A 24818-nucleotide genomic window follows, 5' to 3' on the forward strand; every position below is an offset into this window, starting at 1 on the left:
TTGATTTTTTCGTTTTTTTTTTAATGTCATTTTAAGGTGAAAGGTCCCACTTTGACAAAATTGAGTTAAGACCGTCAAGTTGTATTTTGGACTATTCCTGATCAAATGGAGCAAACCCGACGACATTTCGTTGATTTTTACCCAACTTACACCACCTAAACACTCAACACTACAAAAAACATAGTTTTGAGAAAAACGAGTTTAAAGATTTTTAAGTGTTTTTTTCATTTAAAATCGTCAAACGAACGCTAAAAAAGGTCTCCGATATCTCATTTTGAAGGAAATTTTATGCCGAATCTAATGGTAATATGTACGCGAAGTCATCTGCTGAATATCTCTTTGCTTTCATAAAAAAACTGTAGAAAATTTCATGATTTTTTGAAAAAAAAAAATTTTTATTTTTTTCTGATTTTTTCAAAAAATTGTAAAAATGTACTTAATCATTTTTCAATCCCCCCCCTTCAGAAAATCATAGCAAAAAAATGATTTCAAATTGCAATTTTTCATCATTTTCTTGTTTAAAAAATTTTTATTTTCAATTTTTTTCCGATTTTTTTCAAAAAATTGCAAACATGTAATCATTTTTCAACTTTTCCCTCCCCCCTCTCAGAAGATCAAAGCAAAAAATGATTTCAAATTCCGATAAATGAAAGGATTAGTCTACAATCCACGAGGCAAAAAGTGTTCACCTACCGGGATTTTTTTGGGGACAAAAAGTTTACCTTGCTTGACGTTAGTATCACTTCAGCATTTACGAAAATCACAAAAAAAAAATTTTTCGCTTGCACATAGGGTGGGGGGAGGTGGAAAAGGGGTATTTTTTGACCTAGAAGGGGGACAAAAAATTCGACCGGGGATGGATAGGCCGGTGTCTTGGGATGCTGAAAATACAAAATTTTCTATCAGCCTCCTGCACAATCAAAAGTTATGCAACCCTAAACGCAATTTTTGCCCATTTTTTGAGGTTTTTCCGCCCTAGTGCCTGTTGTATTTGGAGGGGACAATTTTTTCTCTCATATCCCGTTACATCTCACCTCTACCTTTCCAAAATCACCACTTTCACGAAATTCGACCGGCACATTTCGTTGTAATTAATTTTCAAAGTTAGGTAAGTACGACTTTTCATAAAATACGAACTTCACAATTTTTTTTCAAAAGTGGCCGTGTGACCTATCAAAATGGGTTAAAATTTTGCGCTGGATTCAAAAATATCAACAGTTTTTGTGTTACCCCCTTCTCCCCTGTACTAACCCCATAAAACCTGAAGAAAAGTCAAAATCACGTTTTTCCTATTTTTATGGGAAAATATAGAAAAAATGAAAAACTGATAATCACTAAAAGTGTCCAGAATTGAATTTCCTTTCAAATGAGCTATATCAGGATAGATTTCACCCTCTCCCTCCTCCTTGAGAATCTACCCCCCCCCCTTTCCGACCATCAATTGGTTGTACATGAAAATTTTTCAAACAAAAGTTGTTCCTTGATCATTTTTCTATAACTTGTTATTTGCAAAATTGTGTTAGAAGCAATCTTTGCGCCTCAAAAAATCCAGAAACTCAAAAAGTCAACAATTAAGTATAATTTTTGCATTTTTGATGAACAATATTGACCAATACTTAATGAAAAATTTGTAATCGGCAAAATTGTTCAAAATTGGATTTCCTTTCAAATGAACTATCACACTGTAGATTTCATTGCTCTTTTCTCACTTTGTGAAGTGCGTTCTCGACACAAAATGTATTCATATTTGCTAATTCTGATGAAATAGTAGTACAGTAGGTGTTTGTACTATAAGACAAAAAAATGGGATGGGGAAGATGAAGATGAAGAACCATCAGAAAACATCGAACATCTTGTTGAATGTTTTTCATACCAGTGTAAAATGATCAAAAATGGGTGAAACCCCCCTCAAAAGGTCAGTTTTTTTGGATTTTTTACGCATTGAAAATAATGAATGGCTCAAGATCAACATTTTGGCAACAAATTACCTAGGTGTATGTGAATGTGTTTGTATAGGTCCATAGCCTGATACAGCAGTTTGATCTTTTATTGTGGGCTTTCTGGCTAGAATGTACCTAGTTCAAAAAAAAAAAAAAAAAAAAACATTGAAAAAACATCTATAAATTGGTCCTTAATGAATCTAAATTCCACATAAATTTTAAAACTTTCACTCAACTTGATATAATGAATGACAATTTTTTATGCTAAAATCACAATTTTTCAAATTGTGAAATCATTCGGCTTTTCAATTTTTTAAGCCTTCGATCGTGGATACATACACCTTAATCAAAATTTTATTTAAGTAATCAAACTTGAAACTAAAATCTGGTTTTTCGCCGGTTTGAAACACTCTTTTCACACCATAAAATCGATTGAAAAAGCTTCCAAAGCCTTTCCAGTATACCTCCAAAGAATTTAAAAAATTTCCCATCTCTATTTTTTTGCGAGTTTTTCATGAATCCCTCTGTTTTGGGTCGGAAAAGAGGGGGGGGGGGTAGATTCTCAAGGAGGAGGGAGAGTGTGAAATCTATCCTGATATAGCTCATTTGAAAGGAAATTCAATTCTGGACACTTTTAGTGATTATCAGTTTTTCATTTTTTCTATATTTTCCCATAAAAATAGGAAAAACGTGATTTTGACTTTTCTTCAGGTTTTATGGGGTTGGTACAGGGGAGAAGGGGGTAACACAAAAACTGTTGATATTTTTGAGTCCAGCGCAAAATTTTAACCCATTTTGATAGGTCACACGGCCACTTTTGAAAAAAAATTGTGAAGTTCGTATTTTATGAAAAGTCGTACTTACCTAACTTTGAAAATTAATTACAACGAAATGTGCCGGTCGAATTTCGTGAATGTGGTGATTTTGGAAAAGTAGAGGTGAGATGTAACGGGATATGAGAGAAAAAATTGTCCCCTCCGAATACAACAGGCACTAGGGCGGAAAAACCTCAAAAAATGGGCAAAAATTGCGTTTAGGGTTGCATAACTTTTGATTGTGCAGGAGGCTGATAGAAAATTTTGTATTTTCAGCACCCCAAGACACCGGCCTATCCATCCCCGGTCGAATTTTTTGTCCCCCTTCTAGGTCAAAAAATACCCCTTTTCCACCTCCCCCCACCCTATGTGCAAGCGAAAAAATTTTTTTTTGTGATTTTCGTAAATGCTGAAGTGATACTAACGTCAAGCAAGGTAAACTTTTTGTCCCCAAAAAAATCCCGATAACATCGATTTCTAGAGCACGTTTTGCCTCGTGGATTGTAGACTAGATAGGCTTGACCGCTTGAGTAATTATAGTCCGTCCAAAATAAGATCGTCAAAACAATCAAAGAGACGTTCACACATTTGTTCATCGCCACGCAGAACTTCGTTCATTTGATGCCTGTATTTTGTCACGCACTTTTTCGTTGCGCAGTGTGAATCGACGTAATCGCTTTTCCCCTCGGTATGCCGAATTGTCTACTGCAGTTTGATTGTTTTGACGATCTTATTTTGGACGGACTATAACTTCAACGCGCTAGTTCGCAGGGTTCCCGTCAGGAGCGCGAACTAAAAATCATACCAGCTGTTAGAGGAGATTGTCTAGTATCCAAATACGTCAAAAAGTAAAAAGGTCCCACTTTGACATTTTTCAACTTTAAATCGATTTTGCGAGAAATCTGAAAATGTCAAAGTGGGACCTTTTACCTTAAAATGACAATTTTGCGCCAAAAATGTCGCGAAAACTACTAAGAATGAATAATTAATATAAAATAAGAGTTATTTATTGAGTTTTTCAATTTTTTCAAAAATTTTGTCCAAGGTGAAAAGAGTTGATTTTTCCAGCTTAAGCCTCATTCAAATTTCAATAAAATGGCACTAATCCTCCAAATGTAGGCCGATTGCCCCAAAAATTTGCATGTTGACTCCCCAGAACATAATTTTCAAGAAAATCACAAAAAAAATTTTCAAACTTTTTTTGTAGTTGCTCTATTTTTTTAACCTTGAATTTAGGGTCAAAAGAATCGTTCGCGAACGTTTTAACCACCACAGGCGGATTCTGCACACTGAGTACTACCAATATCCATAAAAAATCCAAATCGATTTTTTGGACACTAACCTGGTTTTCTCGTGACAGATCACAGATCTCAAAAGTCTTACTTTTGTTGTTTAAATTTTATTCATCATATGTAGTGTTCTTTCTGCCAACGATTGAAATTTCTGTTTATCATTTTTATATTGGTTATCAAATGATTTTTAAATGTGACTGTGAAAATTGTGAAGATCTACAATATGAAAACTTATCCGAAGGAAAACGAAAATGATATCAACGAGTTATTAAATTAAATAAACTGATTTCCAAAATGAAAACTCCTTATTCGTACAAATCAAATCTTAAAGGTACGAAACCAAAACAGCTGATAAAGCAGAAGAGTATTTTTCAATCGACTCTGAAGAGGAAACCAAAACATAAAAAACCTAGGCCGGCAGAATAGGGAGCTGGAGCATCAAAACCCCCATTTTTCGAAGTGGGCCGGGGACAAAAATTTTTTCTTTGATTCGGTAGAGGACACCCTCCCGAGTATAGATATATATTTTTTTTCACAAGAATTTTTACAAAAAACATTTAAAAAATCAAGTTTCAGTATTATAGACGAGTATACAAAAACAAAAAATCACACATTTTTACTTGATTAGATAAGTTTTATTTTACGTTAAAATGCACGAGAACACAACGTTTCGGCAACACAAATTTTTTCCAATACAAAAAATAAGATCCCTACTATGTATCAAAGTAATGTCGTTTATAAGGTAAAATGTATGAATTGTAATGTTGAATATATAGGGGAAACCAAACAACACCTCAAAGACAGAATGTATAGACATAACCTAGATGTTAGAAATGGTAGCACTTGTACTGCTCTATCAGAACACTCTATAAAATATAATCATAAATTCGATTTTGAAAATGTAAAAATTTTACATAAAGGCTGCAATAATCTACAAAAAAGGAAAACCACCGAAGTTTTGCATATTTTAAATAATCGAAACTGTATCAATAAAAAGACCGATGTTGCTGGTTTCGATGTGTACAAATCTTTAGTAGGTTACAAATAGTTTATCTCGCTCATAGCCATTCTACATACTCGTAATTTCACTCGTAGCCAGTTTTATTCATACACCTGATGAAGGCACTGTGTTGCCGAAACGTTGTGTTCTCGTGCATTTTAACGTAAAATAAAACTTATCTAATCAAGTAAAAATGTGTAATTTTTTGTTTTTGTATACTCGTCTATATATTTTTTTTGAGTGGGCGCCGGCACAGTTGCGTTCCAAAGCCGTATAAAGGCAATTTTTTGCCAAATTTGGCACTTTTTCACTCAAAAACGACTCTGTGGAAGGAATATGGCCTTGGGGACAAAAAATACGCACCCACATGATTGCATCCACTCATCCCACGCTGATAGAGACCAACTTTGTGAAAAACGGCCGGCACAATGAACCGCAGTGAATTTTCAAAGTTACGCATGGGCCATTTCATAAAAAAAAATGGATGTATGACATTTTCACAACGTGACCGTGCGACCTATCAAAGTGGGTTAAAATTTCGCGAGAAAACCGAAAATATCAATGAAAATTTTTTTTGAGCATTTCGGGAAAATTTTGAGCTAAAAAATTGTATCAATCATTTCTCAAGTAGGTACTTTCAGTGTGTTGTAACATGTGACCTATACAAAACGGTTGAAATTTCGCGAGAAAACTGAAAATCCCAATGAAAATTTTTTAAGAGCATCTCATGAAAATTTTGAGCTAAAAAAATTGTATGAATCATTTCTCAAGTGGGTACTTTCAGTCTGTTGAAACATGTGACCGATATAAAATGGTTTGAAATTTCGCGAGAAAACTGAAAATCCCAATGAAAAATTTTTTGAGTGTCTCATGAAAATTTTGAGCTAAAAAAATAGCATGGATCATTTTTCAAGTACATACTATCAGTCTGCTGTAACATGCGACCTACCAAAGTGGGTTAAAATTTCGCGAGAAAACCGAAAATCCCAATTAAAATTTTTTAAGAGCATCTCATGAAAATTTTGAGCTAAAAAAATTGTATGAATCATTTCTGAAGTACAACTTTCAAACTGTTGTAACGACCTAAGTATATGAAAGGGTTAAAACTTCGTGTGAAATACAAAAATTTGGATAGTTTTTTTTTCATTTATAGAAAGCACAGCTCAAAAGTTTTGAGCCCCATGAGTCGCATTATGACGATGTCAATGCCATCGACGATTGTGCCTAAGATGATGATGGCATTGAAGAAGAAGGAAAATATATGATTAATTTCTATATGATTTTCTTATTTTTTGTAAATTTTTCATTTATTTTTGTATGTACCTATCATGATTATATAAATAGTGAGAATGATTGTGTCTGTTTTGTTTTGGGTTTACCATACTGAAGCGATCTTGAGGGTATTTCATTGAAATTACTGAACAATGTACAAGATTTTTGAGTCTCAAGATTGTTTTTTATAAAAATCTATCCAAATCTTTACTTATACAGGGTGGGCCAACAAAAACTCCCAACTTTCAAACGCGTCGCAAATGAGAACTACAAGGTTTTCAGAGTTGGCTACACTGCGAGGTGATTCTCCAGACTTGGCCATTTAAGATGAACTCTTATTTTTTTACCAAACACAACTTGAATGCCCTCCGCGCCTCAATTTACATTCTACATGTCAATATCAAAAATTTGTAAATGAGAAAATTTTTCAAAAATTTTTAGTCTCTTTACTTTTCCGCATTTACCGGACGAACCGTACGTCCTAGCGAAAATCTGATGACAGTGATCTGAAAGAGAATTAAATTCTCTACAATTACATTCACACGAAATTTTCATAGGACGCTTAGTTTCAAAACTGGACATCCTTAAAGTTGGAGTACCAAAAAAGTGTTACTTCAACTTCAAAGATGCCCAGTTTTCAAACTGAGCGTCCTATGAAAATTTCTCAGTAACGAAATTGTAGAGAATTTAATTCTCTTTCAGATCACTGTCATCAGATTTTCGCTAGGACGTACGGTTCGTCCGGTAAATGCGGAAAACTAAAGAGACTAAACATTTTCGCGAAATTTTCCTGTTGTCAATTTCTCACTCTCGTTTTGCGTTGGATACTTTTCCCATTTTCTCTGCTTCTCGGAACCGCAGAAGGTCAAACTAACGCTCGTTTTGTAGAGGAAGAATAGGGCTACATTCTGGCTCTTATTTTGATTCACGAAACTCAACAGTTTGCCTTCTGCACATGTTCGCGTTGAAAATTTCATAAGAGTGGAAACATAATTTTCTGAAAATACGGTTCATCAGCAAAAACACGATGATTCGCATTCCAACAAACCAAGGTGATTAACCAACTATATCGGACAAAATGGCCAAGTCTGGAGAATCACCTAGCAGTGTAACCAACTCTCAAAACCTCATAGTTCTCATTTGCGACGCGTTTGAAAGTTGGGAGTTTTTGTTGGCCCACCCTGTACTTTACCCAAAATTTCAACCCTTTCACATAGGTCGCATGTTACAACAGACTGAAAATTCTTGAGAAATGGTTCATACAATTTTTTTACCGCAAAATTTTCACGAGATGCTCAAAAAAATTTTCATTGAGATTTTCGGTTTTCTCGCGAAATTTTAACCAACTTTGATAGGTCGCATGTTACAGCAGACTGATAGTATGTACTTGATGAATGATCCATGCTATTTTTTTAGCTCAAAATTTTCATGAGACACTCAAAAAAAAATTTCATTGGGATTTTCAGTTTTCTCGCAAAATTTCAACCATTTTGTGTCGGTCACATTTTTCAAAAGACTGAAAGTACCCACTTGAGAAATGATTCATACAATTTTTTTAGCTCAAAATTTTCATGAGATGCTCTTAAAAAATTTTCATTGGGATTTTCAGTTTTCTCGCGAAATTTCAACCGTTTTGTATAGGTCACATGTTACAACACACTGAAAGTACCTACTTGAGAAATGATTGATACAATTTTTTAGCTCAAAATTTTCCCGAAATGCTCAAAAAAAATTTTCATTGATATTTTCGGTTTTCTCGCGAAATTTTAACCCACTTTGATAGGTCACACGGTCACGTTGTGAAAATGTCATACATCCATTTTTTTTTATGAAATGGCCCATGCGTAACTTTGAAAATTCACTGCGGTTCATTGTGCCGGCCGTTTTTCACAAAGTTGGTCTCTATCAGCGTGGGATGAGTGGATGCAATCATGTGGGTGCGTATTTTTTGTCCCCAAGGCCATATTCCTTCCACAGAGTCGTTTTTGAGTGAAAAAGTGCCAAATTTGGCAAAAAATTGCCTTTATACGGCTTTGGAACGCAACTGTGCCGGCGCCCACTCAAAAAAAATATATATCTATACTCGGGAGGGTGTCCTCTACCGAATCAAAGAAAAATTTTTTGTCCCCGGCCAACTTCGAAAAATGGGGGTTTTGAGGCTCCAGCTCCCTATTGTGCCGGCCAAAAAATCCGAAATGTCCATTTTCTTGAATGCTAATACTATACTAACGAAAAGCCTACTCTTTTTTTTGTCCCCAAAAACGGCCCACTCAAATGACACTTTTTCGCTCTTGGACTGTAGACTATAAGTTTTTTGAAGATACTAGGTATAAGTTTTTTTGAAATACTTATAGTTCTTGATTCAAAACTTATGGTATTTCATTTACTATTAGTTGAGAACTAATAGTTTCCTATGAAGTAGGTATTAGTTTTCAACTTCAAGTATGAAAAAAACTATTGGTTTTTGGTTTTCAACTAATAGTTTTCTAGATCATTGATAAAACTTATGGTACCTATTTCATTTACTATTAGTTTAAAACTAATAGTTCTTATGAAGTATTAGTTTTCAACTTTAAGTAATGAAAAAAACTACTGATTTTCAACTTAGGCTATAGTTTTCTAGATCATTTTAAAAACTTAAGTGTTCTTTCTCTTACTATTGGATTATACACATAGTTTTCAAAGAAATCATGGTTAATAAATTGTGAAAAAATTGTTCCTAAGAAAAAATTATTTAAATAATAAGCAGTTCAAAAATCGACAATTGTTCAAAAGTTAAATTATAATAATAAAAACCTATAACCTATTTAAAAATTGGAAACATTTTCCCCCAATAAATCACTTTTTCTCCATATTGATTGCCCTAAAAAATTAATTATTCACCTTAAATTATTCATTATAGGTACTCAAAATTATTTTTATCGAGTTTCAGGTATACTTTGTGTTGTAACACATTAAAAAAAAAAAAAAAAAAAAAAAAAAATTGGAAAAAAAGTTGAACGCACCTAAAAAATAATATAATATGCACAAATAAACCCATGTATTTTAGGCAACGAGGTGGCGTAGTGGTTAAGGGTGTGGGAATAGTATCGACCCATCTGGGAGGTCAGGAGTTTGGGCCCCGCCGGTGGCAAAGTTTTGAAATTTTTTTTTGATTTTTGGAAAATTTATCACCTTAGAATGCCTTTTATACTTCAACTATACTTCAACACATACAATTTTGTCACGCTGGCGCATTTTTTTGCAATTATTACAGAATAATTTTGTCCAATTTTTACCATAAGTAAGTTACTTATAGTGTTATAGTAAGTACATAACTTGTAGTAAAAAGTGACGAAATTACCATATAGTTTTACTGTTTTACTTCAAGTTTTTTTTATAGTAAAACTTATAGTATTTTTTCACATGGGTGTTACAGGATGTGTCCGATATTATTATGAAAAAGAAGGTAATAGGACGTGAGGATAGATCTACTTCTACCATAAATATTCTAAGCCTCGACAGCTCTCACACAGGAACATATTTTTGTGAGGTTAAAACCGTTGAAACGAATGACACATGGAAAATGGCTGTGTCATATAATGTAGTAGTGGACTCCATCCAAGGACCTCAACTTTCTCCATGGATTGATTGGAGGGCAAAGATTTTTATACTAACATTAATTGTCTTCGCAATTTTATTAATAATGTACAAGAAAATGGAAAAGTGTTTCAGCAAAAGACGTAGAGAAAACATACCGCCAGTACAAATAAGAGGACAGATGGATAGTAGTAACACCAATAATAGAAACAATATAATCCAGGCACAAGCGAATGACGTACTTGAAAGATTAATACGTGCTGCACCCGAAACTGTTGTCTAAGACTTTATAGTTTATATGTATTGTAAGACCGATCATTTCTTGTAGGATGTGGTTTAAATATAAGCTCAAAGTTGTCAGATTTTGCATAATCTTCAGCAATTCACACAATATGCTTCCGAAGCTTGAGCCTTTTAATTATAATGACCGTAGAAAGTATAGAAAGCTACGGAATAAACTTAGAACAGTTGTACACAAAATTTCAAAGTGTTTTTTTTTACGGCACCGTACTTTTTTCCGTAACATTAATCGTAAGAAGCTACGGAATTTTACTTTGCCGTAAAAAAGCACTTTGAAATTTTGTGTACAACCGCGTTCTACGTTTTTTCCGTAGCTTTCTACAGTCATTATAAAAAGAGGTTTAGTATTACCTACCGAAATGAGTTTTCAGTAATTGAAGGCTGAGGATTGACGGAAGCATTGAGCGCATTCGAGTCAGAATTATTAATCAAACACTCGAGTTTCATCAGCATTTTGAGATTGCTACGGACGCTAGAAACGCGTTTCGTTTAGGTTTTAGGCTTCAATACGTTCGTTGATCGAGCATTCAGCTCTTCTATAGCTTCAAACTGTTGAGCTTTTGTTTCTTCTTGATATGAGTACTGTGTTTGGATAATTGAATCAAGATTTGTATCTGGTCTGAGCAAACGTTTAGAAGCTAGTATTTCTTCTGAAATCTAAAAATTTAATCAAATTCCAACAGAATTAGGAGAATTGTCAACCTGCTGCTGTAATAGGCGACATAGAATTGCTCCTAAAAAGAATGATAAAAAACATTCAATCTCGCTACGTACAGGGTGGCCCAGAAAAACCTTTCACACTTTGGTAACCATTTATTCGTGTCCCGTAAGGGTTAGAGGAATGGTAAACACTAAACACAGCTTCAGGTAGCCAATGGATGCCAAATTATGTTGCAGTGTATGTTTTTTGTTGTAGAGAAGTGGACGCTTGTCATTATTTTGGTAAGATGCCTTTACAATAAAAGCACTCTGCACAGCAGTGTTCCCAACCGATTTTTCAAAATCTCCCTAGTTCAGCTTTAAAAAAATTCCCAGGTCGGGTGAAAAATCCCTAGGTTTTTTTTTTCATTATTTATGGCGTATTAATTTGCCTGGCCTATTGTTACCTCGATCTACAGTCTCTACAAAGGCTTCGCATAGACCGCAGAGTAAAAAAACTGCATAAATTGCCAGAATTTAATCATTTTAAAATCGAATTTTTCATTTTCAATTAATCTTCAGGCAAGTACATTCAAATTCCAAAATTGGGTTGTCAAATTTTTATTCAATTTCGCAAAAATCAGTCAAACTGACATAATGAACGGGAGGTTTTTTTGGAGGGGGGACAAGGCTTCCTGATAAGAAAATCGTTATTTAGGTAAATATGGACGTATAAAAACGGATTTTTTTTGGTTTAGATAAGAGATGAAAGTTCGCCCGAGCAAATAGCGATAAGCGATAAGGGAGGACAAAAACTTTTCAAAAATTCGTATTTGGAGAAGTGAAAAACAATGTTTTTTGCAATGAATTAATTTTTTTGACAACACAATTTTAGAATTTGAATGTTTTTGCCTGAAGATTAATTGAAAAATTCGATTAGAATTTTATTTTTTCATTAGAATCATAGAAGACAAATCGAGTGATTTGTACTTACGTATAAATTCTCCACAGTGTTTTGATCAGGTGGAATAATTCTGAGGATATTTCTGGCAGCATCGCGTAGATCCGAATCGCCTAGTTCGCAACCTCGATCGGCGATTTGAAAAAAGAACTGGGTGTATTGTTCGTTACGCGATATAATCTAAGAAAACAATATCCGAGCATTAATAATAAATCGAAGATAGGGCAATTGTTTAGCAGAAACGTCCAATTATACTCACCACGCCAGGTAAGTACATTTCATCTTCATTTGGAGAGAAATCTAACGCATGGTGCGGTGAACCAGTTGAACTATCGGAACTGCTATCGTCGGGTGAACTAACCAAATTACCACTTCCTTGCACGAGCTTTGCTGTCAATAACTAAACCAAGCAAAAAATCGATCAATTAATTTCGATACTAAAAACATGGCCGGTGGAATAACTATCAATTTCGTTCTAATAATACGAAATCGACCAGCTCCTTTAAAATCGTCTCATTCTAATAGGAAAAAAATGAGAAGTCTAATGTTTTTCTAGGATAGATAGGATTGACACCTCATCCATTGTAATTTAGAGAACAATTTATTCCGTTGGACAGAACATCTGCATCACACTGCACACCGGAAATGAGTTCACTTACCGATTTATCTTTAATAGCAGGGATATCCGATATCAGTCTTTTATCGTCAATTGGGTCCAACATTTCTCCGTTCGCGTACAATTCTACTTTCAGATTATTCGAAATCGATTTCAATTTACGCAATTTCTGTTTCCTCAAACATCCGACAGTCATATTTCCGTGCAAAACTAATTCTATCTCATCGGGTTGTCGTCCGGTATTGGCGAGTCGCACGATTAAAGCTACATGTTTTCCTCGTCCGGCTCTGTAGTCACACGAAAATAAGCAATTAATCATTTTCCAACTGGGTAGTTTCCTTTCAACTTGACAAACTTACCTGTACAAAGGTAACAGTTTCCTTTCGGATGCGAAGTTATTATCACATTCGTTAATATACTCGTATAAGACTCTCAAGATACGACACATCCTGACAGATTCTTTACGTATTGGATTCTTGACAGGACCTTCGTTCGATTCCATACACGAGCTATCTTGCTTGCTTAATATACTTATGGTATCGTATAAGGCTCTCAGACGATTGATACACTCAGGTATATGGTTATCATGAAAATCACACAACGACGTTTGCAAACGAGGGCCTAAATTCGTGTTCACCTCTTTTAATAATTCTATAGCTCAATTTGCGATCGCGTCACCACCATAAGTAAGCACCTATTCAAAATAACGAAACAAAATCATTCATTACAAAGAATTTCAAATCACTGCGAACAAATCATACGGTATGTACCCTCCATAAATATTCAGTTCCAATTAAATCAAGATCGTCAGTCTGATAATCTCTTCTTTTCTGGCGTTATTTTCTTTCTTTTGAATTGACAGTTTTGAAAAATCGTTCGAAACATTTCATACCGCTTTCCGTCAGCTGACCAGGGTCAAATTGCAACAAATTTATATTCTTTACCTGAAACGAATACGAGTAAATATATATCTATATTGTATTTTAACGATCAAGATAGTGCAATTACAAAAATTCACCTTCCAATTGTCTTAATTTACTATCATTAATTTGTTGAGCTTCGGCAGTCTTACAGCATAACTGAGTAGGAACGATACCTTCTTTTTCTAAATTATTGAGAGATGTAGCTTTCAGCTGGTTCACTGTTTGTTGATTTCGTCGGTGACTCTGAAATGAATTTCCAGATTACACGAAAATTCGATCACATGAAGAATGAATTCAAATGCAGTAACTTACCTTCCAACTCAGATACTTTTCAAAATCGATATGAATATTGTATCTTTTTGTCTATGTACTTGCTTCAAGTTGAAACATTGTAATTTACATCTCGTCCACGCTGCGGTTTGAAAACAAAACTTCGCTTCGCTATTTTTATTGACAGGAGGTAACTGAAGAAAATCACCGCATAAAATCAACTTGATTCCACCGAGTAGTTCTTCATTTTTTCTAACCTTTCTGGCTGTATGTTCAATTATCTGAACATAATTCATAAAAAAATTACATGAGGTAAGTATACAAATAATAATAAAACACGACGATTCCAAATCACCTCAAAATAATCTCCATCGACCAGACCATAGATATTTCGTCAATAATTAAATACTTGCGAGGTCTCCAATTCTGCGCTACGTAGGGGCGAGAAGCTAATTCAGTACCTTTTTGTAAAGTAACATTACCACCGCCGATACCTGTAAAAAACTTATGAAATTATAATAAACAGAAAAATTAACAACAATGTGTCAATTATTTCAATCTTACCGGTGAAAGAATGCAATGTAATGCCACCAATCAAACAGGCAGCAGCTCCTGTGCTCGCAGTTGCGACGGTTTCATCAGGTGGTAGAGCACTAATGATAATTCGTAGCAAATGCGATTTGCCTGTACCAGCGCTTCCTATAATGCATTTCATCAGAGAAAATTATTTTTCAAATAGAAAGATAAAGTAGGTATAAAAACAATGACGCCTCACCGGTAAAAAATATATTTCGTTTAGAAGTAGCTGTTTTTAAAACCATTTCTTGTTCGGCAGTTAATTTTGAATTATGGATTAAATTCAATAGAGTCTGTTTTTTTGGCTGACTGAAAACACACCAAACTGATTACCACATACAGACGAACAGGTATAACGAACAGAAGATTCGGCGAAAAACATACTTGATTAGTTCGATCTTCACGAGCACGTTTCTTTATCATCTGAAGATCAATAAGAATTTTCTCTCTCAAGTGTACATCGGTTTTCACTCTATTTATGTCTTTACTGTTCACTGAACTACTTTCATCCAGCTTGTGAGGTTTTTCAGAAAGAAGCTGTTCTCGCAATTTGACTATGGGAGATTGCTTTTTACTGGTTATTTTGACGAGAAGCGTTTCCAGAAATGGGACCAATTGAGCTGAAGGTGCATTCGTTTACATCACTACAACGTTATTCTTCGGAAAGTTGATAATCGCTTTTCCCTTAGTGATGAACTTTTTATGAATGCTGACATCGTTGAGGTAGAACTTATGGACAGCTTTTCCACTTTCCATGTTTACGACCAATTCTCTAAATTCGTTTCGTAATAATTTCACTGTAACTAAGGCATATTTTGTTCTCTTGTTCACCTTCTTCTGTTGGTCTCTCCACTCTATGGTACCGGCACACTGTAGTACCGAAGAATCCATCGTTGTAGGACATTCGATGCACGATTATTAATTTAATACACAAATAATTTAGAATAAATAAGCCTCAAGCACTTTTCAAAATCACAAGTTTATCAACTTCTTTAAAATTCGACGAAGAGAGGATATTTTTCTATTACAGGGTTTAACAGTGTTTAAAATTGAAGAAAAAACTAAATAAAAGCCGTCGACCGTATATAATGAGAGTATCTGATTCTATCGAATAACCAGGTGACTATAGGACACGGTGACTAGGGTGGGTGTGAGGCAGAAGGGAGTGTACGTATGCCAGTGTGGCCCGTTGTGAAGGTTCGAAAATTACCACTGCGCGTATTCGTAATCCTAAGAAACAAGTCGTCGGCTAAGTGCGGAAGAGTGCCTCGTGCATGTTCAAAAAATGCACGAAATGAGAGAGAAATCATTCTACACTGGCTACACTGAATGAAGTAAACAAGGAACCTTTACGTATTTCGGTACTCAAGATGTGTGGTCATCATCTGGCAGTGTTACTTTTAAAAAAACTTTAAAATTACCTGTACAGTGACACCGTTTCTAAAAGATGAAAAAAAAGTCACGAGGCACTCTTCCGCTCTTAGCCGACGAAGTTTAGTACTGGTTTACTTGCAAGTGCGGGTAGGTGCCGTATTATTTTGCTATGTTTACTGTGCTTACGAATTAGTACGAATGGTTGCCTAATTCATATTAACTGAGGCGGATGATGCGCTTAACGCCTATTATTTTTCTGAATGTCTCACAGAGGACATTAGACAAGCGGTCCTTTCAGACTGTTCATAATGAAATTAACATGTACGTATAAATCGACAAGATTTACAAGCCGTAACGTGTTTTAAAATTATTTTCCGAGAATTGGTAGGTAAAAATTACGATCTTTTATGTTCATGACTTCATGCACAATACTGCATGTTTTTTTTGTCGGCGATTTTTCGATATTTACATTGCAATTTTGAAAAATTGTCCAAAAAATAGACGGCCTAGGCTGCATATCTAAAGCTCCCGTATTATTTTGACACTTTACTACATACGATGAGACTAGCCTATGGTGAAATTTTCATCTGCTGAAGGTGATATTTTAGCCGTTCAGTGTTTTTGTTTTTGTTTTTCAGATTGAAATTTTGAGAATCGAAAAATCACCCTGGACGAATGAAAGTGAAATCTGTTTCACCAGGTGAAAATTTCACTGCGGGCGAGTCTCTACGTATCTTTCAATGCCCAAATAATATCAGGAGTTAGATATGCGACCAGGGCCGACTATTTCTGCTGAGTTTTTCAAGATTGTCACAGTACTACGCAAATTACTTAGGACGGCAGCAAAATCGCGATGTTACACTATTTATCAAAACCACGGTAGAATAATACTGTTTAACAATTTTTTAAAAAAAATTATTGTTGGTGGAAGCTCTACCTATCCTCCAAGAAAATTTTGTTGTGTTTGAACCAGAAAAAATTTTTTCCAAAAACTGATAAAAGCCCACCAAAGTAAACATGACAACCGAGGTTTTGAAAAACAGTGTAATATCGCGATTCTGCTTAATTTGCACGATACTGTATGTAAAAATCGAAAAATCATTCTAAAAATCGAAATGTAACTTCAGCAGGTGAAAATTTAGGGTTAGGCTATATTTGATGTCCTCTATGTAATTAGTCCAGGAGCCCAACCTGAAAAAATGTACGAGGGGGCAGGGGTGCTAACCTTAATTATTTTTATTAAGGTTACGGTTTCACTCCAATTTTTTCGTTGACATTTTTCGGTTTTTGTTTCGGTTTTGGTTTTGAAATACAAAATTTCAGTTTTGGTTTCGGTTTCGGTTTCGGTTTCGGTTTTATTTTCAAAAATTTCGGTTTTGGTTTTGGTTTTCGGTTTTTTTCAGTTTTACATATTTTTTTTTTAATTTCTTCAAAATTTCTCAATCTCAAAACACAAAGCGATTTTTTTTAACAAATCTCAAATTTAGGTGGGCAAAATGATTCTTTTATTCTTCCGAGCCTTTTCCCTTTTGGCATTCAACAACCCAAAAAGCAACAAGTCAACAACGAAGGACCCAATTCGATAGGTTTATTAAATTTATCAATTTCCCTGGATTTTGAGTCTCAAAAGTCAAAAATGTGAAAAAATCCCCCCAAAAAAATTGAAAAAACTGAAAAAACCCAAACCGAAAACCCAAAAAAACCCAAATAAATTATATCGGTTTAGGTTTTGGTTTCACTCACTCTGCTTCATTATTATTGTTATGGTTTTTTACAGTTTTTAAAAAATCTATGAAATTTCGGTTTTTGTTTTCAGTTAGGGTTTGAAAATGGCTAAAATTAGGTTCTTGTTTGGGTTTCAGTTACGGTTTTCGGTTTTTTGCGGTTAGGGTTAGCACCCCTGCGAGGGGGGTTGAAATTCGGGACCCGGCCCAAAAGTTACTATACAATGTAGTCCTCTTTCCAGAAATGCCACTCTGGCAATTCGCAAGTGGGGCTTTTAAGCACAGCGAAAGCTCAAAGTTCATAATTTTTATGAACTTTCAACTTGGAAAGTTTTATGGCTGAACCCGAGGGATTCTTATAGGATTTTTCACGCTGAATTCAAATATGCCGGTCTGCCAACCCCTAAGTGTTCCCAAAGGAGTGCCAGACTGGGTTAAAAGGGTAAAAATTGCAAAAAATGCTGTAATTTTTCAATAAATTTTTGTAAAAATCCAATAAAAGACAAATTGTGGCGAATTTTCGAAGAATTTTTCGCGCTGAATCCAAATATGCCAGTCTGCTAACCCCTAAGTGCCTCCAAAGGGGTGCCAGACTACTTTAAAGGGGCGAAAAAGGCAAAATATTGATGTTTTTCACGTCTTAGGCATAAACATAGCATTATTTGGTACCTAATTATTTTATTCGAATGTGGTTTGCGAGCACATTTTTGAAAAGAGCATGAAATTCTTGTAGACATCCATACGCGAGGTATCCCCACAACAATTTTGAACCCCTTTTTCTCATATTTACCCCTCGATATGGTGTGTAAAACAAAACCTCAAAGTAAATCTATTTCAAAAATAGTAAAAACTGTAGCGGGGAGGGGGGGTTGAAGGCTCTGGAGGAGATTAGATGCGTGTAAACTATAGCCGAAAATCTTTTGGTTATATTCGTGCTCTACGGTATTGAATCATTCGGAAATAACATCCTACTTACTCATACTTTCTCCAAAATTCCTATTTCACTCCCTCTAAGACTTATTACATATATCAATTTTTCATCGCGGCCCACCAAAACAAAAATTTTGAAAAAAATATATGATTCTTGTACAGTTGAAAATACATCCAAAAAACGTGCTACTAAAATTGTACCTCGCGAAATCTCCATTGTTAAAAAACATAAAATAAGTTGAAAAACGCCATATCGAGTGGTAAATATGAGAAGAAGGAGTTCAAAATTGTTGTGGGGATACCTCGCGTATGGAGGTCTACAAGAATTTCATGCTCTTTTCAAAAATGTGCTCGCAAACCACAATCGAATAAAATAATTAGGTATCAAATAATGCTATGTTTATGCGCCTAAGACGTGAAAAACCTCAATATTTTGCCTTTTTCACCCCTTTAAAGTAGTCTGGTACCCCTTTGGAGACACTTAGGGGTTAGCAGACTGGCATGTTTGGATTCAGCGCGAAAAATTCTTCGAAAATTCGCTACAATTTGTCTTTTATTGGATTTTTACAAGAATTTATTGAAAAATTACAGCATTTTTTGCAATTTTTACCCTTTTAACCCAGTCTGGCACCCCTTTGGGAACACTTAGGGGTTGGCAGACCGGCATATTTGAATTCAGCGTGAAAAATCCTATAAGAATCCCTCGGATTCAGCCATAAAACTTTCCAAGTTTGAAGTTCATAAAAATTGTGAACTTTGAGCTTTTGCTGTGCCTGAAAGCCCCACCTGCGAATTGCCAGAGTGGCATTTCTGGAAAGAGGACTACATATAGTAACTTTTGGGCCGGGTCCCCAATTTCAACCTCCCTCGTACATTTTTTTCAGGTTGGGCTCCCTGACCATTGGGTCACAGACACCTCCCTTGTTAGTAGAATTGTTCAAAAGTACATACTCGTAACTTGCAACCTATCAAAAGTTGTTAAAATTTCGCGAAAAATTCTAATATTTCAACGAGAATGAACGAAATTGTGTCATGATTTTCGGGATTTGATTAATATTAATAATTTTTATTCTTCTTTTCACTTTTTAAAATATTTTATGAAATCGTCTTGATAGGTTGCGAAATCACTTTTGAATAGGTAGTAGCATGTGCATTTTTTTTCACTTTCAACTGCACCCTATAGAAATAAAAAAAAAATTACTGTTGAATTCGCCATCGAAATGCTCACGAATTTACCAGTGATTTTTTTTTCATATTTCACATTTTAATTTTTCGCATTCAAATTAACTCTCCAACATAAAAATGAAATTCAACTCCTGAAATACACGTATGTAATGGATATGGATACCCCACACAAAAGACAATAGCAATAGCTATTCCAATGTAAGATTTTCGTCAAAATCTCTAATAGGTAGCGGTCCATTAACGCTGTATAGCGAAGTTGACACTTTAAAACCTACGAGATTTACAAGCTATAACGTTTTTTTTTTGTTTTTTTTTTTTTTCATTTTACCAAGAAGTGCTGGATAAAAACCACCACATCCTTTGTGTTTGTACAATACTACATATGTTTTTGTGCCGACGTTTAGGATCATTAATATTCCTCAGCACGAATAGTTTGATGTTTGTAACAAAATAAAAGAAGCGAAAAATAAAATAGAAATGAGGTCATCCCTGAATTCTTGTAATGTCGCGTCGGTAAGGTTGTTATCCTTAACCTGACCATGTCTATTTTAGAATGAAGAAAAAAAAAGCTTTTAGGAGAGGACCTAAGAGCTATTTATACTATGATTGGAATGTAACAAGAAACACGCGGCAATACTTACCGTAGGTATTATTTAGGGGGTTGCAGCTTAATGCAAATCACAAATTTTCAAAATGCCTTGGCTGGGGAAAAGAAATTATTTCACAGCTTACAAAGGAGGTGCCCCAGGTGACATGCACGATTTAAATGATTCTTGGACCATTGGATAGAGGACATCGAACATAGTCTAACACAAAATTTTCAGCTGCTGAAGTTGATATTTTGATTTTTCAGAGCAATTTTTCGATTTTCACATAGCAATTTTGAAAAATTGGCCGAATATAGTCAGCGCAGGTTGCATATCGAAACCTTCAATATTCTTTGGGCATTTCAATACATATGATGAGACTAGCCCACGGTGAAATTTTCAGCTGCTGAAGTTGATATTTGACCCTTCCAGGGCGATTATTCGAATGTAAAACATTTAATTTTGCGGGGTTTTTTGAAGCTTCCAACTTTATTTCTCAGGTGTTCTGTGTTATTTGCTTGATTGGTTAAGTGTCGAAGTTTTTCTACTCTTGGTGTGTTCTTCCGAATGAATTTAACAACGTGTCATATTGATTTTTACACCTTCAGGTAAGAATGTATCGGAAATTCAAGTCGGAAATTGTTATACCTAGGCATTGTAGTATGTCACGTGTTCGCACACGTTAATGTAAAGCTCGATTTTTTACACTGTAATTTGATAAATATTTCTATTCGTTCGGTATTTTATACCTAAATTTACCTACCTATACTGTTTCGTTTCAACGCTAACAGCTTACATTTGATGAATGTCATCAAAATTGGATTTTTAAATAAAATTTTCCGCTCGCTGAATCATTTTTGATTTTTTTCCATCGAGGAAATTATTCAAAATATTGTAATCAGATTTGAATAGTGTAGTAGGTAGTAGAGCAATCATTTTGATCAATCTTTAAATGAATAAAAATTTTCGTCTCAAAGCTTAAAATTCAGATAGGTACGTATGGGTTATTTTCGACTTTTTTAGAATGAAGGTTGATCAACATTCGAGCAAATTTCCTTTTTTGATCAGAATATTCAGAGAAAAATTCAAAAAAAAAATATATACTTTTAAGTTTGTATGGAAATTTTTGAAATTTGCAAAAATGGCTGTATCTTTCCTAAAACCAATCTCCCAAATTCGAATTTCACAATTTTGAGCCATTCTGGAGCCTCCAGCGCAATTTCCGATTTCTCCAGAAGACGTGGAATAATCAATTTGGGCTGCTGAAAATCGACTTGTGGCTTATCCTCGACTTATTCAAAAGGTTTATCCACAGTTGAGCCGATTTCTAGGCGAACACCTGAAGTGCATTTTTTTTGACAAAAATATTCATAAGGGGAAAAAATCAAAAAATCTAAACTTTTCTGTTCATAACGAAATTTTTGAAATTCGCACGAACGGCTATTTCTTTCTTAAAAACCAATCTCCCATAGCACACTAGACAGCTAACAACCCATAATTTTCAAAACGAAACACTGAATGAATGATTTTTACGAAAATATTGAAATGAAGGAGAACCATCAACATCCACAGCATTCTTAGCAATTCCCAGTAAACTAAAAAAAAAAATAATGAAAAAATAAAACGAACGACAATAAAAAGAATAACATGTAGGTAGATGCCTAGGTATTAGTCATTTTCGTCATTTTGTTTGTACGCGAGTTTGACACCGCGTTTTATTGCATTTTTATTACCCAATGTTCGCAACGTACACTGTACGTAATTCTTGTGGCTAGTGTCTACAAACTTTTAGGGTTAGTTATGAAAAATGTAGTCGGTGACTCGGTGTATAAAAAATTTGTGATGAATGAGCGATAGTGTGTACTTAATTACCAGAATAACATTTTCTGTTGGAAAAAAAATGAAGACGATAAATTGAATAATATTTCACACGTTTCTTGTAAAACATTTCCATAAAAAATTGAAAAATGGATTTTTGCTGATTTTTATCGCCAATTTTAACGAAGCGTAACCAATTATTCTCTTCCTTTGTTGATCCCAAGCCCCCTTCAAAATTGGTCAAATTGGAAAATTTCTGCAATTCTCATGTTCTACTTCATGAAATTTGGCATAAAATGTACATTCGTTCATATTTATCACTCCTGAAAGGGGGTGAACTAAAATCATTGAATACAATTGGTTGGATAACGAGTATTTGAAAAGCTTAAAACGAGATCCAAAGCATGAAAAATATGTGCCAAAATTTAAAGCATTGCTCGAAAAGACTACTTAACGAAATTTACGTGGAAGTTCTATTTTTTAAAAAAATAAAAATTTGAACCAAAACAGAAAAGATTGTTGGGAACGGTTTTTTCAAAATTTTAAATTACAACTCCGAGTTTGTTTTTAATTTTTGGAATTGAACTTACAAAAAAAGTACATTTGTAAATTTTTGCAACATGCTTTGAATCAAAATTTCAGGGAATTTAATGTCATATAAAATGACCGTGATCCATTTGCTGCAACTAGGTACCTACTCGTGATTATCGCTGCAACGCATTTCGAGAATTTTTAAAGAATTTTGAACTCCCGGTTGAGTCACGATTATTGAAATTTTTTTAAAAAGGTCATGCAATCTGTCAGAAGAGATTTAAATTTTGCGAAGAATTCCACTATTTCAACGAAAATACTTTTTGAACATTTTTTTAGAATTTGAGCCCAAGATTGCCCTATTTCACGAGTTCGTAGCGACATCAGTATTGTTTTGATAACAAAACCAAGGTCATTTTCGGATTCTACGTATTTTTTTAAGTAAACAACTTTACCGTATTTTTGATTTTCAAACATTCAAGCGCATACGGAAGATTTTTGTTTATAACATATTTTACAACTCGGAGCGCGCGACGCTGGCGTTACTCCACGATGTAATCGTGGCGCGGAACCGTGTTCGCGCGGGCGAGGCTCTGGTGCAGTAAAAATCTCTGTTGCAAACGAAAATCTTCTTCATGTGCTTGAATGTTCGAAAATCAAAAATCCGGTAAAGATGTATACTTAAAAAAGTGCGTAGAATCCGAATATGACCTTGGTTTTTTTTGAAACATAATACTGATGTCACCACAAACTCGTGAAATAGGGCAAAAACGGCCATTTTTGCAACTTTGATCATCTCTCCTGACCACAAAAACAACTCAAATTGAAAAATCACACTCTGTTTTCTGTTTTAGGGTCTAAACTATCGATTAAGCCCATTTTCAACCTGAACACAAATATGCCGTTGCCTAGTGTTATTATATAGCAATTACGTACTCGGCAAATTAGGCAAAATATGCATTTAAAACATTAAACTAATTACGTCGTCAGATTCCCCATGTCAAAAACCCACATTTTTTATACCCCTTGCAGGGTCAATTAGTCGATTTGAGCTTAAAATTGTTTTTTTTTTTCAAAGAGTCACCTCCTCGTTGAAATCACTTTTTACTTCCTAACAAATTTTGAAATTACCAACCCTGCCAAATGTGTATATACTACATAGGTACACCTTTTGTCCGAGGTCAAAGACCAGACACCTTGGTACCTGCAGGGATTAGCGGTCTTTCCTTTTTTAAGAAGAACATGTGAATGCCTAACAGTTTAGAACTGTGTAATACCTTTGATGAATGGGAAAAAAAGAAGAATGAAAAAAAATAAGATGTGAATTTTACTTTGATATTTAAAGAAAAAGCAAGAAACAGGCCATTTTTTGTTCTGTCTTCAGTTTTACTGCATCGAAAAATTCTTGGAATTGGTAACCGCCACATATTCAAGATACAAGTATAGTAGACAATAAAACTGTTCTCTATACCTACCTAACAAAGATATTTTGAAAAAAAGAGAGATTGTCTGACGTGTGCCGTCTATTGTACTCATATAACTACGTTGCTTAATGATGCTACATCCTGTAGGATGACTGGGAGAAGGGAACAGTATACTGATTCTTAGGTGCAAAACATTGGAGAACACGGTTGGATGTATGCTCCTTACTCGTATATGGAATGGTACTACACTGTTTAAAAAGTATACAGTACTTACTTGACGATTAAAGATGTAAGCAGGGGGTACAGCTTTGTGATTCGTTTACGTACTTATGTACCTACGTTTTAAATAATTTTCTTCTTGTTGAAAAGCTAATTTCAGTACTTTAGGTCAGGTTACGTGAGTTATTGAGCATAGGTACCCCACACCTTTCAAAAATTCAACTACATATTTCATGAATTAATTGAAGCAAATGTACCTAATGTTGAATTATATTGAAAGATAACTTTTACAACTCGTCAAATTCACCAGAGCTGAATTATGAAGTTGGGCAGCTAAAAATCGAGTTGTGTGTTATACTCGACCTGTTTAACGAATTTATCCACATTTTAGCAGATTCTGGAACGGACACCTCAAGAGTGGTTTTTTTACCAGCTTTTTTCATAATACTTAAGAAATCCAAAAAAATCAAAATTTTACCGTTTGCGAGGAAATTTTCGAATCGAAATCCAAAATCTCTTTTAGGGTTCTACTGATGTGAGTGATCAAGAATTTGCATAAGTTACCTACCGTTTATTTTTGATTGAATACCTACATTACATTAATCGTGTCAAAATATTGACAGATGTCATTTTGAAAACAGAAGAAATGTGTTTTTTGAAACGCAGTGGTGATCATTTTTTGCATTGGCAATTTCAATAAATCGAGAAAAATGGCTGAAAAGTTATCACAATTTTCGATTTTTATATGAGTCTTCGACTGAGACTAGGAGTTGAAAAAAGACTCAATGACTCAAATGTGCCAAACAGGACTTGCAGTATTTTCTATTTGCTCAAATCGTAAAG

The 24818-nt window shown here is 34.6% G+C and overlaps 2 protein-coding genes and 1 pseudogene across 2 annotated transcripts in view; 1 reads left to right on the top strand and 2 right to left on the bottom strand.

Moving 5' to 3' along the window:
* Window positions 1-10258, top strand: part of LOC135840330 (uncharacterized) — a 25186-nt gene extending 14928 nt beyond the window's left edge. The window contains exon 3 of the mRNA XM_065356802.1: window positions 9738-10258. Coding sequence (XP_065212874.1) covers window positions 9738-10181 — 444 coding nt within the window. The 3' untranslated portion in view covers window positions 10182-10258. The remainder of the gene's footprint in view (window positions 1-9737) is intronic.
* LOC135840328 (probable ubiquitin carboxyl-terminal hydrolase FAF-X) lies at window positions 10247-13413 on the bottom strand. The gene is made up of 5 exons (XM_065356799.1): window positions 12774-13413; window positions 12458-12701; window positions 12058-12198; window positions 11832-11978; window positions 10247-10855 (listed from the first exon to the last, which is right to left on the bottom strand). Exons 1-5 carry the CDS (start codon window positions 12914-12916, stop codon window positions 10688-10690), a joined length of 843 nt encoding a protein of 280 aa, XP_065212871.1. The 5' UTR covers window positions 12917-13413; the 3' UTR covers window positions 10247-10687.
* Window positions 13220-15074, bottom strand: LOC135840611 (ATP-dependent DNA helicase PIF1-like; annotated as a pseudogene).
* Window positions 15075-24818: the final 9744 nt, after the last annotated feature.

Source organism: Planococcus citri, chromosome 3 (genome assembly GCF_950023065.1).
Source record: "Planococcus citri chromosome 3, ihPlaCitr1.1, whole genome shotgun sequence".
NCBI classification, from domain to species: domain Eukaryota; kingdom Metazoa; phylum Arthropoda; class Insecta; order Hemiptera; family Pseudococcidae; genus Planococcus; species Planococcus citri.